The sequence below is a fragment of the Botryllus schlosseri genome, chromosome 9 (genome assembly GCF_051294905.1).
Source record: "Botryllus schlosseri isolate E-star chromosome 9, Bs_hap1, whole genome shotgun sequence".
Classification (NCBI taxonomy): Eukaryota; Metazoa; Chordata; class Ascidiacea; order Stolidobranchia; family Styelidae; genus Botryllus; species Botryllus schlosseri.
In genome coordinates this window covers 5,450,160-5,467,471 of record NC_137244.1, presented here as the reverse complement: position 1 = coordinate 5,467,471, position 17,312 = coordinate 5,450,160, and the positions used below count along the sequence as shown (strand labels likewise).

General features: G+C 38.0%; 2 protein-coding genes across 3 annotated transcripts in view; both read right to left on the bottom strand.

Annotated features, from left to right (window-relative positions):
* The window catches only part of LOC145446954 (uncharacterized), a 486,702-nt gene that overhangs the window by 230,757 nt on the left and 238,633 nt on the right, over positions 1–17,312 (bottom strand). The gene's annotated exons all lie outside the window — the stretch shown is intronic.
* The window catches only part of LOC145446599 (CD109 antigen-like), a 69,569-nt gene that overhangs the window by 27,161 nt on the left and 25,096 nt on the right, over positions 1–17,312 (bottom strand). The window contains exons 7-11 of the mRNA XM_080324946.1: positions 11,202–11,346; positions 9,886–10,081; positions 9,317–9,542; positions 8,841–8,930; positions 1,468–1,633 (exon numbers count right to left, since the gene is read on the bottom strand). Of these exons, the coding sequence (XP_080181072.1) occupies positions 1,468–1,633; positions 8,841–8,930; positions 9,317–9,542; positions 9,886–10,081; positions 11,202–11,346 (823 nt within the window). The remainder of the gene's footprint in view (positions 1–1,467; positions 1,634–8,840; positions 8,931–9,316; positions 9,543–9,885; positions 10,082–11,201; positions 11,347–17,312) is intronic.

Here is a 17,312-nt window from a genome sequence, read left to right as displayed (position 1 = left end):
TCCCTAATTTGGACAAATTGATTGTTGAGAATGGTCACCTTGAAAAATCTTGTCAATGTTTCTGACGCGTGTACGTAACCGTCAATTTAATGTTTGGTGTATTTCAAATATATACATAGATATTATCTTCATATTTCTTCGGTTACTATATAATTAAATAGAAATATTCCGCTTTGCCTAATAATCTCAAACTAATATGGTGCGGCGCGCGAATGGATTAAGATGTTCGATGCGGCCCGCGAGCTCAATAGTCTGCCCATCTCTGATTTAAAACAATGCTTTATGAATTAATCACAGCCGTATATATTGCACGAATTAACGAAACGAACTGAACTATTATAGTATTGAATATAAGCAGAGAACACAAAACGCCGATTGAATTGATTCGAAATTGGTACACAAATACGGAAATGCTATTTAGTCAATACCAATTCTGGTGTAATATTCGATTGACACCCCGAGAGGTGAGTTTCGGAATTCTGAGGTTGTAAGTAGGTTCTATTCCGGTTAACCACCCTTAGGCTGTGAATACACACTCTGTTCGCTACGAGAAGGGGGTGTATGGCTTTCTACTGAATTATTCGTGCATATCTGGAATCAAAGTTATGTATCAAATTATCTTTATCACATATAGATTCAATTCTTGTCTGTACTGATATTGGCTCGTGTTAAAAATTTCCCAGTTTGTGGAAGAAACTTTACTGTATACACCATATATGGTGGTCAACACGCGGTCCGCAAGGTCATGTATTGCTTCCCTCTTCTGATTCGGGATTTCGGAAGAACGCAAAGTAAATCATTTCTAAATGCTGAAAGATCGAGCTCTACGAGGACATAGTCTTTCAGCTAGTAACGTCTCTGGCTAGCTCCAAAGCGTTGAAAAGCATTGTCAGGTATTGCGACCAGCTCATTGTTCAAAATACAATGAAATTGATCGCCATGATATTTTTCACCGAATTTGCCTGTTAGGCTACTTCTTTTTGGTAATGCCCGTGGCCTACGCTAAAAGAGAGCGTTAGTCCCAATATCGATTCCTCAGTCGTCGAAAAGCGTGCGCAGCTCATAGTTCAAAATAAAACGAAATTGATGATCATGATATCTTTTGTTGTATTTGTATTTCTTTATTAAAATATTACTCCGTGTATCGAACGCCAACTATGACCGTCGCCCATGTTACACAGCATAGCGTTGCACCGACGTATAATGATTTAAAAACGTGGTTGCGAAAAGTGTGACTTTACTTTTATTTTGTCTCTATATTTCATTCTTGCGACCCGCGGCCTCTACGAAATTTTTAAAGTGGCCCGCATCCCGATTTGAGTTGGCGACCCCTGTTTTAAAACGTGGTTGCTAAACTGTGCGTTTTATTTTGTCTCGATATTGTATTATTGTGGCCTGCGGCCTCTATGAAATTTGAAAAGTAGCCCGAGACTCGTTTCGAGTAGGCGACCCCTGGTCTATACTCACATTCCACTGTAGCTTTTTGGTCCATACGAGCCATGGCAGTGCCGGCCTTATCGCTCTGTGCCAAAGACAGCGCATATCCAGCAATGGCGAGAGTGTAGATGTCCTCAACGAAGTAGATCCTGCTCTCAAGATACCGCTGAGTCTTCCCAATAGCTTTTCGCACATTCTAATGAAGTTGGTCCATTTTAAATGTGTGTTAAAGATAACTACTTAAATGTTGAACAAAACCAATTCCTAATTATGAATGGCCCCATCATCCACAATAAAATAGCTATCCATGCCTATATAAGATTTCAATTACAATTAAACTATACTCAATAGAGAAACTGTCAAAACTTAAAGGACATGGTTTATACTTGTTACCTGCTAATGGTGTCTGCTCTATCGCTTGAAAAAAATCCTTAAATTAATATCTCTATCTGTGCAATATCAACATATATGTAAATATCTAGTGACGTCGTTAGAGGTCGTACAAAAGCCTATACTTCAATCAAAAATCGGTACAAACGCTATCCGTAAATGTCGTATTGTTGGATCTATTGTCATCCAACAACGTTTTTTTATGATCAACGAATCATCAGTCAACATAAGCCCGCGAGATCTATTAGGCTACCGATAATTGACTGGCACTAGCAGCGCAACAGTCGATATTTTAAAGTGATGCCTCCCGAAGTTTAAGATATCCCTGTATTCAGCGTGCGTGCTAAACACCTGTACAATTTGAAATACGACAAGTGCTTTACAATACAATGACTTACGAGACTTAAGATCATAAGGGAAAATATCGCCCGTGTGTCTAATAAACAATACACTTCTTTGCTGGGGTTTAGGGCGTACACTCTAAATCGAAAGCATCGATTTAGACACAAAATTGTGCATTCAAAGATGCAATATGGGACAAACACATAAAGTCGACCCAAATCTTTCGCCGAAGTGGTGTCATAATATGTGCAAGTCCACACTTCATCAGATAAAGTTACGAAATATGTGCTTCTGCTCTCATCTTATCATCTGTCGCCGGCTTTGATCACTATGAAAGAGTTTACGTATACATTATAATAGTCCGGTAAGTCGCCGCACGAGTTGTGAGATCAGAAAGATTGAGAGGGATTGTGAGGTCGACGCTGGAAACGCTGCTGAAATGTAATCGTAATGTCACTGGTAAATGACCAGATCATCCAGGGTAAGGTACGGTACACTCGTGTACCGATCATGACGTCGTCGGTAAACCCAATGACCCTGGGATCCGTTTGCTCCCGCTGGGTTATTTGCAGGGGAGGAATTAAGCTGCAAGATATAGATTCTCAAATGATGCAGCATTTCTATAATAGATGTTGAACGGTAATAACGACTTTCGTGTAAGTAATGCGTGCTTTTAGCCCCGTTTACATATAGCTCAGAAGCAATGTTACCTCTAATTTCGACGAGTCTGCAGCAAGCGCTCACCTATTCACTGCGCGGTCCCTTGGACAACAGTGCGTAACCACTAAAAAAAGGTCATCTCTTCGGATTTTTTGTGCGCAACTTATAATTTATGTGAGCAGAGACCGTGTCAGCTCAAATCAATTGCACACATGCGTACCTAAAAGGGCACATTGCTCAGGAGCCATGAAGTGGACTGCTGTTTCATCAATGTCGCTCCATTATTTTAGTGTGTCGCTTTCTTGCATTTACTAGATTTTGTGAACGTTTCTCATCTCATTTTATTTACCTACCAAACTGGCAGAAGAAATTGATCATTTCAACCCAATTATGTATATCATTGTTACAACTAGGGCTGGGCACAATGATTCGAGTACTCGAATCTGAATCGAGTAATAATTTTAATGATTCGAGTCGAGTAGTAAAATACGATTTTTTCGAGTACTGAAATTATACGCTCCTCGCCACTGAAAGTTAATTTATCAACGATAATTATAGTTTCGATATCAATTTTCACTGTTGAAGCCTTGAAACCTATATTGGCCGCATCGTAGCATACGAAACATATAGTACAAAGCTACGAACGTTACATGAAATAACATATTTCCGAAGGCATGATCATCCGCAACATTGTCACCAAGTGCCATGAAATCGATATGGACGAAAATATGCCAAAGCAACCTTAATGTGATGGATATCAGGAATTATATTCTTTGTGGTCGCATAAAAGGTACATATTTGAACTTTGACATAATACATTGTGTTGTGACGTCATAATGAGTGATACTCGATTACTCGACTCGACTCGAAGCATTTTACGTGATTCAGAATCGAATCACTCAGGTACTCGATTTTGCCCAGCCCTAGTTACAACCACATGATTGTCTGACTTAACTATGACTTCCATTATGTTGCGTTTCCTCATTATTGCTCATTGATATATCAGCAGTATAGCAATGAAGAAATCAATCAATCAATCAATCATTGTCATGACCATGTAATTTTGAAGTACGTTGTTTAGTAATCGTTAGTGTTACCTGGCTATTATCAGTGCATTCTGCTTTTGACTGTTGACTGAATAAACATCTCTGTATTTCTCTATTGCTATCCCTCTCTCTCTCTCTCTCTCTCTCATTCACGCTTCACATCTCTCGGTAACGGCGGAAACTCAGTCACGGTTAAAGGGTCAAATTTAAATGGAGCCACAGGTCGCAGTACAGTGACTTTGTGGATGTGGTTGAACGTGTCGCTAATCTCATCATAGCGGAAGGAATAAAGAAGATGTTGATTACGTACGGCATTACGAGGGAACACATTGCTTTAATAATTGAAGGTAATTCGTTCAAGAATATCAACATGCGATATGTTATGATTACCGGTATGTTGTCAAGAGGGTTCTTACAGCAAGCAGCAGTGTGAGAAATATTGGTAGATTGCCTTTTAGATCAACTTGCAGTAGCATCGAAACTGAGTTTCAGAATGTCAGTTAATCCTCTAACTTGATGCAATGTGGGTTTACAACTAGAATTCTTGACCAAGTTGTATAGATCTTGCTTTGCAGTTGACTCACTTGTTTTTCCAATTACATGACATTTTCATTGGTTGAAAACATGATATTTCATTCATGAACCTATTATAATAATTATTGTTAATATTATCCAGTGAAATAAATCTTATTATATTCATATCAAGTTCCCTCTATATAACACATAGAAGTGTGTGTGCAATGTGCATGCTTAGCTCACTACATAGCTGCTTTTATAGTAACACTTTGCCTTTGTAATAGATCAGAGCGGGGTTTCAAATGTTCGTTCCGAGGAGTGTTGAAGCGAAATACTTACTACTCCTGACGAAATATTTGGAGTAGAGCTAGAGACAGATGAAGAGGTTAGTATTATTTAACTATTCTAGAATGAATTCATTAATTGGGATAATCCTGTTTATTTTTGTTGCAATTTTATATATTAAATATTGTTGTGTCAGAACTCTTGCCTTCATATCAACCGGAATGCAATAAGTGGAATATCCTTCAACCAAATCTTCTACTTTATATTTATTTGTAGGGAAAACAAGCCGCTGATGTTATGCTCCTGAGGGAGTTACGAAATGCAGTAACTGAAAAGAGAATCACAACAGGATTTGAGGGCGATAACGCTTTATCAGGTGAGTTGTAGGATTTGCTGCTTGATTAACCTGGAACTGTGTGAACAATGAACATAGATGTACCATAACGTCCTGATTTGTCAGATTTGTACTGATTTCGACTCTTGTCCTGATTTTTCGGCAAACATTGTTCGGCGTTTTCCGTAACACCTTGGATGTTTTGCATGCCACTATCTGGCACAAGTTTGAACTTAACAGACCGTCACAAAAGTACAGCTAGTTGTTTGAAAATTTTATGGCTTAACCATGCGCGCATGTTGAGTTGGTTCTAATTCGGGGGTCTGTTAATTTCCAAGTGGCGCCACAAACATGTGTTCTAATTCGGGGTCTGTTGAGCTCAGACGTGTGCCACATTTTGTTTTTGGGTGCTGAAAATATGGTAGGCCTATGTTTTGATTGACGCTGTTTACGTTATGACGGTGCAATAAACACTCGAACTGAAAGAAGGCTCCAAAAATAAATGATTTTTAAATGCTTTTCAATTACATCATTATTTTTGATAAGGCTATAAATCTAAGTTAGAATAAACTGGTGTAAATTCGTTTTCGTCCCACGCCACGGAAAATCATTTCTGCTGCTAATGTAATTTTTGGTTTTCCTGACTACGAGTCCATGAGGATGGCTACCATGGATATAGTGCATAGAATCAGTGAATGTGAACATAATACTTGTGCCGTTCCAAAAGGAACCTGTATGATGGTATACTGATCAAATCTGAATGGATCATTAAAGGTTAGTAAACTTATGATTATGTCGAAAAACCCATACATGTCAACGACTAGACAGCATGTCGTGACGACAGAATTTGCTATCACTTGTTTCTATGAGTTAAGCTTGTTAAACCATATTGGCAAAAACCTATATTGACTTATTCAGCTCTATTTTTATTCAATATGCATTATCCAGAAGTCGCATAAAGGCAATTCTGCATATTCTAAATCTTGTGCTTTCGATTCACACATGGATTATTGGCAATATAATTTTACTTATCATATTTCTTTCAATTCCAGGCCCATTCAGTCGAATTAACGGCCACAAAGCTGAGTCCTCGACATCTTGTACTAACGCACCATGAAAATGGTGACCTGCAGTCATGGATCGTGGCGAATGGCATCCGCATAAAGGGATCGTCTCACAATAAAGCGAAACCATTTAAGATGGTGCTGGATCTTCTCGCGTGTTATTATGTTTGTGACCCCGCATATCCAAAAGTTTTCCAGATACTGTCAATTTTACAGTATGTCCTGATTGGAGACAACAATTTGGGTTTCAATCCAACAAGCTTCTCTGTTTTATGAGCAGATTCCAGAAATCCCAGTAATGATTTTGATTTCGTTTGCTGACTTGGACAACTATACAATTCTAGTACTAGTCTAGTTGTCTAATTAGAGTGAAAAAAATGTGTAGCTAAAATTCTGATTATACTCTAATTTTGAAAAAAAAACTAGCTATAATTATAATTCTACTTTAATTCGTGAAGTGCTTCGTCTCTCTTATTCGAATCTAATTTGTGAAAACAACTGAACCTATAATTAAAATTGTACTCTAATTTGGAAAAAACAGTGTAGCTATAGTTCTAATTCTACTCTATAATTTGAAAAAAACTGTTACTATAATTCTGATCCCACTCTAATTTCGAAAAAGCTACAAATCTAATTCTACTCTAATTTGGAAAAAGTTGTGTAGCTATAAATTGTGATGCTACTCTAATTTGTGAAATGTTTCTTAGCTCTCAATCGAATCTAATTTAGAAAACAACTACGGTATAGCTATATTTCAAATTCTACTCTAATTTGAAATAAAAACTACCTCTAATTGGATTCTAGTCTAATTCAGAAAATATACTGCAGTAATTATTCTGATTCTACTCCAATTTTTCAAATGTTACTTTGCTCTGATTCGAATCTAATTTGTGATAACAACTGTGTCGCTATAATTCTAATTCTACTTCAATTTGGGAAATGTTTTTTTGATCTAATTAGAATCTAATTGTGAAAACAACTGTGTTACCATAATTCTAATTCTATTCCAATTTTTGAAATGTATTTTGCTCTAATTAGAATCTAATTTGTGATAACAACTGTGTCGCTATGATTCTAATTCGACTCAAATTTGGGAAATATTTTTGCGTTAATTAGAATCTAATTTGTGAAAACAACTTTGTTGCTATGATTGTAATTCTACTCCTATTTTTGAAATGTTTTTTGCTCTAATTAGAATCTAATTTGTGATAACAACTGTGTCGCTATGATTCTAATTCTATTCCAATTTGGGAAATGTTTTTTTGATCTAATTAGAATCTAATTTGTGATAACAACTGTGTCGCTATAATTCTAATTCTACTCCAATTTGGGAAATGTTTTTTTTGATCTAATTAGAATCTAATTTGTGAAAACAACTGTGTTACCATAATTCTAATTCTATTCCAATTTTTGAAATGTTTTTTTGCTCTAATTAGAATCTAATTTGTGATAACAACTGTGTCGCTATGATTCTAATTCTACTCAAATTTGGGAAATATTTTTGCGTTAATTAGAATCTAATTTGTGAAAACAACTGTGTTGCTATGATTGTAATTCTACTCCTATTTTTGAAATGTTTTTTGATCTAATTAGAATCTAATTTGTGATAACAACTGTGTCGCTATGATTTTAATTCTACTTCAATTTGGGAACTGTATTTTTGATCTAATTAGAATCTAATTTGTGATAAGAACTGTGTCGCTATGATTCTAACTCTACTCCAATTTATAAAATGTTTTTTGCACTAACTAGAATCTAATTTGTGATAACAACTGTGTCGCTATGACTTTAATTCTACTCCAATTTGGGAAATATTTTTTTGCACTAATTAGAATCTAATTTGTGAAAACAACTGTGTTGCTATGATTGTAATTCTACTCCAATTTTTGAAATGCTTCTTTGCTTTGATTCAAATGTAATTTGTGGCTGCAACTGGTCGCTATAATTCTAATTCCATACCAATTTGTGAAATGTTTCTTTGCTCTAATTAGAAAGTAATTTGTTAAAACAACCGTGTCGCTAGGATTGTAATTCTACTCCAATTTTTGAAATGTTTTTTGCTTTAATTAGAATCTAATTTGTAATAACAACTGTGTAGCTATGATTCTAATTCTATCCCAATTTGTTAAATGTTTCTTTGCTCTGATTCAAATGTAATTTGTGGTTGCAACTGTGTCGCTATAATTCTATTTCTACACCAATTTGTGAAATGCTTTTTTTTCTCTAATTAGATTCTAATTTGCAAAAACAACTGTGTCGCTATAATTCTAATTCTACACCAATTAGTGAAACGTTTCTTTGCTCTAATTAGAATCTAATTTATGATAACTTTGTAGCTGTAGTTCTTATTTCTATTTGGAAAAGCTTAAGTTTTTCAATTGTGCAAGCTAGAAATTCACACATTTTCGTCTGCAAATGAATGTTCTGTATTGATCTTTCGTTGCAATAAAATCTTTTTTGAGCCTAAGCTGAGGAAAAATTCATGGATGGCTGGTATTAATTTCGAGCTCTGCACCAGTCAACATGAACACACCACCACTAAACACAGGATAGCCAGGCACACATCGGCTCCAGCACGTTGTGTGGTAGTTAAAAAAAAACCGGATTTGGCGTGTAAGTTTGCGTTCCTCTGCACGCATTCGAATTTAGAGTGTAGGGGCTCTGGTTCGGGGTTTGTTGCTCAGAGGCCGGTGGGCCACAATTTGGGCAAGTCTGATCTCAACGCAGCATTAGAAGATAATAATATCGTACATAGCATTCACTTACCTCATCTTTACTATCTAATCCATACATGTTTCCTTCTGTAAGCGCAACCAACATGTATGCCGCAGTGGTTTCATCGCTTTCAACGCCGCCCTGTGGTAGAAAAAATAAAATTGTCGACTGGCTTGGTGTTTCAAAATATGCAACGATAAAAGTTTAACTGCATAATAGGAATCAGGAATCAGGATATTGCCAGGGTAATCTTATGTGCCGAAAGGTTGCAATTCTATCTTTCGTCGACGTGGTCGTTTTAAAACACCATTGTGTTCATAATAAGAAATAGTTCACCATTTGTTCTATTATTTTTTCAGCTTCATCGATCATCAGAACAGTTGGAAAGACTGCATTTTTATTCCAAATCATCTATTTCATGGATTAGATGGATTGAGTATGCTGTTTCAAAGGTTACATTCACGAAGGCTATTGTATCGTCATATTCATTTTGGCGTCACATGATTAACACGCCATTTTTTATTTACCTGCATGTGCTTGGAGATAACACGTCCTGGCTCATTGAAGGTTCCGTCGTCATTTTGCTGCTTCAACAGAAAACGGACAGCCTGTTGAATTTTGGATTCCTCAACCAGATCCGGATTGAGATCGTTCGCGGCAATGAAGCACTTAACCACGAATGCTGTCAACCAAGTACTACCAGATTCGTCCCTGGATCCAAAGGCGCTGAATGAGCCGTCTCTTCTTTGGTATCTTGATATTTATCAGTATTAGAAATATCCATTGTAATATCGTATATTAAATATATTGCGTATACGTCGTGATCAATACTTTAAATATCGATTGCGATTGCTGGTATATCATCATATATAATTTTTCGATAACTTGCAAAATCATGAATTAGGCTACTACTTTTGACTCTGAAGCTGGACAAAAGAATTATTGGTGATCGATATTGTAATGTCCGTGGTAAATATACGTAAAGTCAAGTGGTAAATCACTTCAGGTAAACAGTATTAATAAACGATGATATGCCTTTCGCCATGGATATGCGTTCACAATGATATACAGAATGGGAAAACTTGTCATTCTTCACCTCAATTCATTCTGATATCCCTCTCTGATGAAATTTTGAGATTTTTGCTTGAATTCACCTGACAGCTGGTTGGCTTCTTTCAAGTATTTGCTCACAAAGACGGATGGAGCAAAGTTAATCATGGTCTGCTCACCACAACCGCTCGGCATTCGCAGAAGACTTCCGATGTTACTGAGTGAATTTCCAAGTATATTTCCTAAAAGGATGCATGAACCGGATTCAATTGTGAAATTTATTTTTATGAATATCGTTCTCTCGTGTATTACTACTATATGTCAATGTATTAGTTATAAATTAGTTCGTGGATATGTTTGTAAATCGACCTGCGTGGATAAAGGATGGAGGAAGCTCACATGCTTTCCATATCAATCCTCGATGACGCCAGTGTTTCGCGACTTGAGTTTGATCATACGTATCCTGCATGGCAGAAATGCGGCACGTTTTGGTTGGTACGACAGCAAAAATTACACGAAATTGTAGACAGGCCGCATTATTTTGTCATCATTAAATTAAAATAATATTGTGAAGTACACAAGTCATGTTATAATTAGCAGAGGAGCGCTGAAATAATCTTTACTTGATACGAAGCATACGATAGTTGCTAAAACTGAATAATGAACATGTAGCTATTAGGCCTATAAATTGTCATGTTCACGGGTTCATCAGTCAACGGAGGCAAATCCGGTCAGAGATTGATTCAGGGAGTGTAAACTAGGTCCATGATTAGGCGGTTAAATGAATCCTGATTTGAAGCGTCTTTCAGGCGGAACACCGGTGCAAATTTTATATTGTTGATTGATAAAGTCTGAATTGGTGATTAACCGGGGAACGTCTAACGCGACCCATCTAACGCGATCTGATCCGCTGGATACCTTTTGAAGGAATTGATCGTGGTTTAATGTACTTTAAACCATGACGTACTCGACTTATTTCGACAAAATAACAGTGTTTTGATCTCTCATCAAAGATCCATTTCTTCGCGTATAAATCTTTATATGTTCAGTTCGATGAAAGAATGCAAAATAACAACGATTTCGTAATCGTGACATCAATAATGGGGAGATATTGCGCTGAAATGAAATGAAAGATATATTATACCGATGGAGTCTAATTTATTTCGTGTGAAAGATTATACGGATATATTTATGCTATGTAGTATACTGGCGAGAAGCGTGAAGAAAGAAAGTGAGTGGTGTTCTTTCCACCCGTGATGTGGGGACGTGTGGACGTGGGACGTGTGGGGATGTGTGGACAAATTCCAATATTCGAAAAAGTATATCAATTTTACACTATTCAAAGCAATAAAAACATCTAACCTGAAACCGCACATCTGGCAAAAGTAGATCCTTCAACAGCATCGGCAGGGATGTCTACATCGAAAGTGAAATCTGATGGTGGATCGGATACGGATGGCCGGTCGATTATTCTGCTATGGGAGATGACTTTCGGTGTACCCTCTGGCTGCAAGGAAGAATAACCAAATGATTCCTTGCAGAAAAGCGTCTATAGTAGCCCAAAATCATGTTGACTAATTTACAGCGACATGGGACAGGCGAGGATGGAACCGAAAACCGACAATCTGGACCCTTTTAAAATCGTCACTTTTCCCCGAATTTGAATCGGTTTACCAGAATTGCGATAAAGTCCAATCTATACGCTCAATCGAGGCGAGTTTGGTATCATAGTAACGAGAAGATTGCCCTCTATCGTTTTACATTTATGAAACAGCTATCCGCAAGAGGTATCATACTGGCATGGTCTGCTGAAGGGCGAAAAGTGTCTGTTTTGATTAGCAGTTTTGTTTTTATTATCGGGTGTGAACTCTGGTAGCATCGTTCTGCGTTCTCGAACATAACCTACTTAAAAGATTATGATATTCTCTTTTCAACAAAGCATAATTCAATGCTCTAGCGTTATTCATCTCGTTTTTACGTAGGAAATACTGACCTGACTGCTCATAATTTCGGTAGGCGGACGGCGATGCCGGCTTATCACGGCTGATTGAACAGGGCTTGTAATAGTGATAACACAATGCCTAGACGCTTTTGAAGACGTCTTTTGCATTTGTCGACTGCTGGTGGCTAAGCTGTCAAGCAGTATAGTAATTGTGAAACAAAGCAATATGCCCTATTGTGACTCTTTGTATCTATGCTACTTACGTGCATTGTTTATTGCGCAACAACATACTCGGGGCCTAACAACTTGTTTTAGCGACCGCCTGGCTATAGTATTCATAAACTTCCGACAGGTATATTTGTAATTTTGGTTTCAAATTTATCAGTGGATCAATGTCTTTCTATATAGTCCCATGGGAAATGTGTTCTACGTACACAGACTGTGAAATAGCCATATATCGATGTAGAAATTTACACATAAAGTTGGCTGACGCATTTGTAGCGCTCGACTCATCTATTTTCGGTCGAGCGTCTCGTGTAAAATCGTTGGTATTCAAAAAATATTCGACTTATACATATAAACCTGTCATCATAAGAATCAGAAGATAGCTAGCTTACCTTAAAAACAAAAATGAAGCCTATAGGACTTGGACAAATAAAGATAGGGCCAGATGAAGTTGACCGATTCCGTATACGGAATCCGATTTTACCCTTTCGAATCAAATCGACTGGCAGGAAGATGAAAAATATCTATCGCACCGTTACTTTTCAATGCGATAAATTATAGAATTATTATTAACTAATGAACCATTTGAGTTTGTTTGTAACCGCGAAAGCACATCCTATCATTTGACACTTCTCTATTCAATAAATAGATACAGCAGGGCATGGCTTTCATATAGAGTGCCCTGATGTGCTGCACTGGTAGGCCTACATAGGCAATAAATAATAATATTAGTAAGTGTTGAGGCTATATATCTCCGATTGCACTAAAAGTCTTTCGGATTTGGATTTGTACCTAAAGGCGTTAAAACGCACAGTGAATCTTATTTTATCGATCAAACGGTGCCGCGAGTTATAGGGGGAATTCGAAAAATTTCCTCTAATAGTAGAAAAATATGAATTTATCCGATCTTCTGGTTAAACATCACATTATCGCAATACGCTTTTGTAACATAATTCTTGTGAACTTTGTTAGCGGTTTCGATAGCTTAATATGGCCTCAAGACACTCGCTCTGTGGTTAGAAGTATTCGTGCATATTATTGTCAATGTTATTCAACAGTTGCATCATAATGTGCTTATAAACGATCTCTATTCTTTTGGTCAATTCAGTGTTAATGGGAAATCATGTAGAACGATATACGTGTCGGGTGTTTATCGCCAATCTCACTACTACCGTAGTGCATTGAAAAGCACAGACGGGGACTGAGCCGTGCTACAAGTCAGCATTACAGACCACCATGATGACGCATGGGAGTGAAAGACACTGACGATTGACTGAAAGAAAGAATGAAAGTCGTCCTCATTAGCACGAAAGTCGAAGAAGCTATGAACACTACAAGATTTCGTAACGTGATGCACATGGGCTGGAAAAATCGATAGGCGCCTCTGTGTTGTGCAAATAATTAATAATAATAATTAATTAATTACTTTAAATTAACCTAACTTCTAAACTGACGCACCACTGCTGTGGATGCCTGCGAAACGATCTGGATATATTGCACCTGGACGTACCCGCCGTGGGACCAAGCGGATGACCCCAGAGGACTCCTCAACTCCGACCACACAGGAACACCAAAGAGAAGATATTTCTCAACATGGCGCCTGTGCAACACCGAACTGTGGCTCACAAAACAGCTCTGCTGCAAAAGAAAAAAAGAAGAGACACAGATGGAGTAAAGAAGAGTATAAAGAAATAATGAGATGTTACTTCTTAGCCAAACTTGAAAACTCGGCAGGAGTAACCGAAGGAACTTTTCAAAAATGGAAAGAGAGAACAAACAACTCTCCAACCATGACTGCCAATACCCTGGCAACTATGAGACGCTGTGTAATGAAAAAATTATCAGAACAAGAACTCGCAGAAATCGAGAGCGAAATTTGTAACAAAAACACAGAAAACTCTGAGGCACTAGAACTTCAATTCGGCCAAGATGACCTGTATCCGCAACAACCACTTGAAGACCTGAACATCCCAGAGGTAGAATCACAAAACACCATCGGGCACCCGAATGAACCAACATCACCTAACGTTGATGACATGGACACGGAATTAGAATTGGAGATCAAAAATCAAATTATCGACCGAATGAACTCCACATCGGATATAAATGACAGAGTGAATTTACCTGACCTACAAATTACAAAGAAACTGAAAACTGATATTGCAGTAGCGAACAAAATTTTGACAGAAACCATACTACCTGCAATAAATGACAAAAAAGGAGAAAGACCACAATGTCCCTTAACGACAATCAACAACCTCATTTACAGCACTGCGGCAGTTATCTCGAAAAGGCACTGCAAAATACCAAGACCTGTCAACAAAAAAAGGGGAAGCCACACGCCAGCTTGGCAACGCAGAATTGAAAACAAAATCGCAAAACTAAGGTGTGATGTTGCGATACTCTCAGAACTAAAAAAAGGAAATGTTTCCCGCAAAGTAAAAAATAAAGTAAAAAAAATAGAACTGGAGCACCAAACAAAACTGCAGTCAACAGAAAAAGTGACAATGTTGCAAGAGGAATTAAAAATGAGAATATGCGCCAAAGCACAACGATTGAAACGATATAAAAAACGAGAAACACAATATCGCCAAAACTTGTTATTTACTCGCAAACCTGGCCAATTTTTCCGAATGGTGAAACAAAAGTCAAACCACAAAATTACCAGCAGCAAAATTCCAGCCACTGCAGATCTGGAATCATTCTGGAAAGAAACATGGGAAACCGAAAAATTGCACAACTCAAATGCAACTTGGATACAAGACCTCCACACTGACCACCTACAAACACCAGAACAACAATGGTCAGAAATCACAAAACAAGAAATCAAGGAGGCCCTAAAAAGTTCACTGAACTGGAAAGCAGCTGGTCCTGACCAGATCAAAAACTTTTGGCTAAAAAAACTAACTGCAACACATAATTACCTAGCGGCGATCTACAATGAGCTTTTATCCTCAACCAACTCGCACGAGATCCCAGCCTGGTTCACACAAGGGATCACCTATCTTATTCCAAAAAATGAAAACACCAGGGACCCCAAGAACTACAGGCCGATAACATGCCTGACAACCATGTACAAAACACTGACCAAAATCCTGGCAAAACGAAGCTACAAACACCTAGAAAACCTTCTTCCGCCTGAGCAGAAAGGATGCAAGGAAGGTGCCCTTGGCTGTAAGGACCACCTGCTCCTTGACAAAACCATTCTTGAAAACTGCAAGAGGAGACACACTAACCTCAGCATGGCATGGAAAGACTACAAAAAAGCTTTCGATTCAGTCCCTCACACATGGATACTGAAAACAATGCGTATGTACAAAATGAATCCGATCATCATCAGATTTATTGAAGATTCAATGAAAAATTGGCATACCAAACTGTTGATCAAACATGACCAAGGCGAAACAGAAACCTGTACAATTCAGATCCGGAATGGTATCTTTCAAGGCGACTCATTCTCACCACTTCTATTCTGCCTCAGTTTAGCTCCACTCAGTGAGTTGCTGAGAAAAAATGAAACAGGATACGTGATGAAAAAAGCAGCAAACTCTGAAGGTCAAAAGATTCATCACCTTTTGTTCATGGATGATCTGAAACTGTACGCGAAATCCGATGCAGACCTGAATAACCAAATGAAAATTGTTCATGAGTTTTCGGAAGATATAAAAATGAAATTTGGCTTGGATAAATGCTCAAAACTTACCATACGACGTGGAAGAGTCACCAGCACTGGCGACATGAGCTTCAAACTGGGTGAAACCATAACAGAATTGAATGCCGAAGATCACTATAAATATCTAGGGATCTGTGAAAGCGACAACATTAAACATGCTGTAATGAAATCAAGTCTGAAAAAGGAATACATTAGCAGGCTCAAGTCAATTCTCAAAACTGAACTCAATTCCAAAAACAAAATCAATGCCATAAACAGTCTTGCAGTGCCTGTCTTGAGATATAGCTTTGGGGTGGTGAACTGGCGCAAAGATGAAATTAAAAAATTGGATACAAAGACGAGAAAATTGATGACAATGCACCACATGCATCACCCAAAATCTGATACACAAAGACTGTACATCTCCAGAAAAAAAGGTGGTCGAGGACTACAAGAAATTGAACAAACTTTCAAAACAGAAATCATCGGCTTGTCACAGTACATCAACAACAGCGAAAACATTTACTGCATACTCATTGCACAGGAAGACAAACAGCGCAAAACAAAATCTCTGAGCTATCGTCACGACAAGTACGTCAGACAAGTCAACATGGAAACAGCTAACCTGTACACTGCTGAAAACACTGTTGCCAAACCCACAACAATAGCAAAAGCAGCACGAGTCCAGTACAAAAATGCAATGCTCAAAATGAGAGAAACGATATGGGAATCGATGCCTCTTCATGGACAGCACAAGAAGTTAACTTCACAGCCCCATGTAGACGAGCTTTCATGGACCTGGCTATCCAGCTCTGGCCTGAAACCGGCAAGCAAAGAATTCATTTTCGCAGCACAAGACCAATCGCTTCCTACAAAATACTATCGCAAAAGAATTCTGAAGCAAAACACGGACGGCAAATGCAGAATGTGCCACAACCAAAATGAAACTGTAGCACATCTCATGTCCGGCTGTGGTGCACTTGCAGCTATACCGAATACACATGGAGACACAATAGGATTGGTCACTACATTCATCTTGAATTATGCAAACATTTTAACATCACCACTTCGACAAAAAATTGGTACGACTACAGCCCAGCACCAGTGACAGAAAACGAGCAAGTAAAAATTCTGTGGGATATACCAGTTATAACTGACCGCGAAATCAGGAGCAACCGCCCGGATATAATCGTCAAACTAAAAAAGAAAAGAGAATGCTTGTTCATCGAACTGGCTGTCCCAGCTGATCACAACCTACTGCAAAAAGAATCGGAAAAACACTCCAAATACGCAGACCTCAAAATGGAATGTGAGAAAATGTGGCGATGCAAAATAAACATTGTACCGATAGTCATTGGTGCTACAGGGGTCGTGAGCAAAAAACTCATGAGGCATATCCAACAAATTCCGGGTAACGTTCGATTCGACATGATCCAGAAAATCACACTATTGGGCACTGTGCACATTCTTCGGAAGGCCTTGAATGCACCACTGGACTAAAATTACACTTGTGAATCACAGCATAATTTCTGTAATTTCGATTCTTCATCTTCAATCATCTCTACCTCTGCTCTGTAACCCTTGCCAATTCTTCATCTGCTGCAATTCTGTAATCTGACTTCTCCGTGCATTGCATAGGAATAGCAATTTGAAT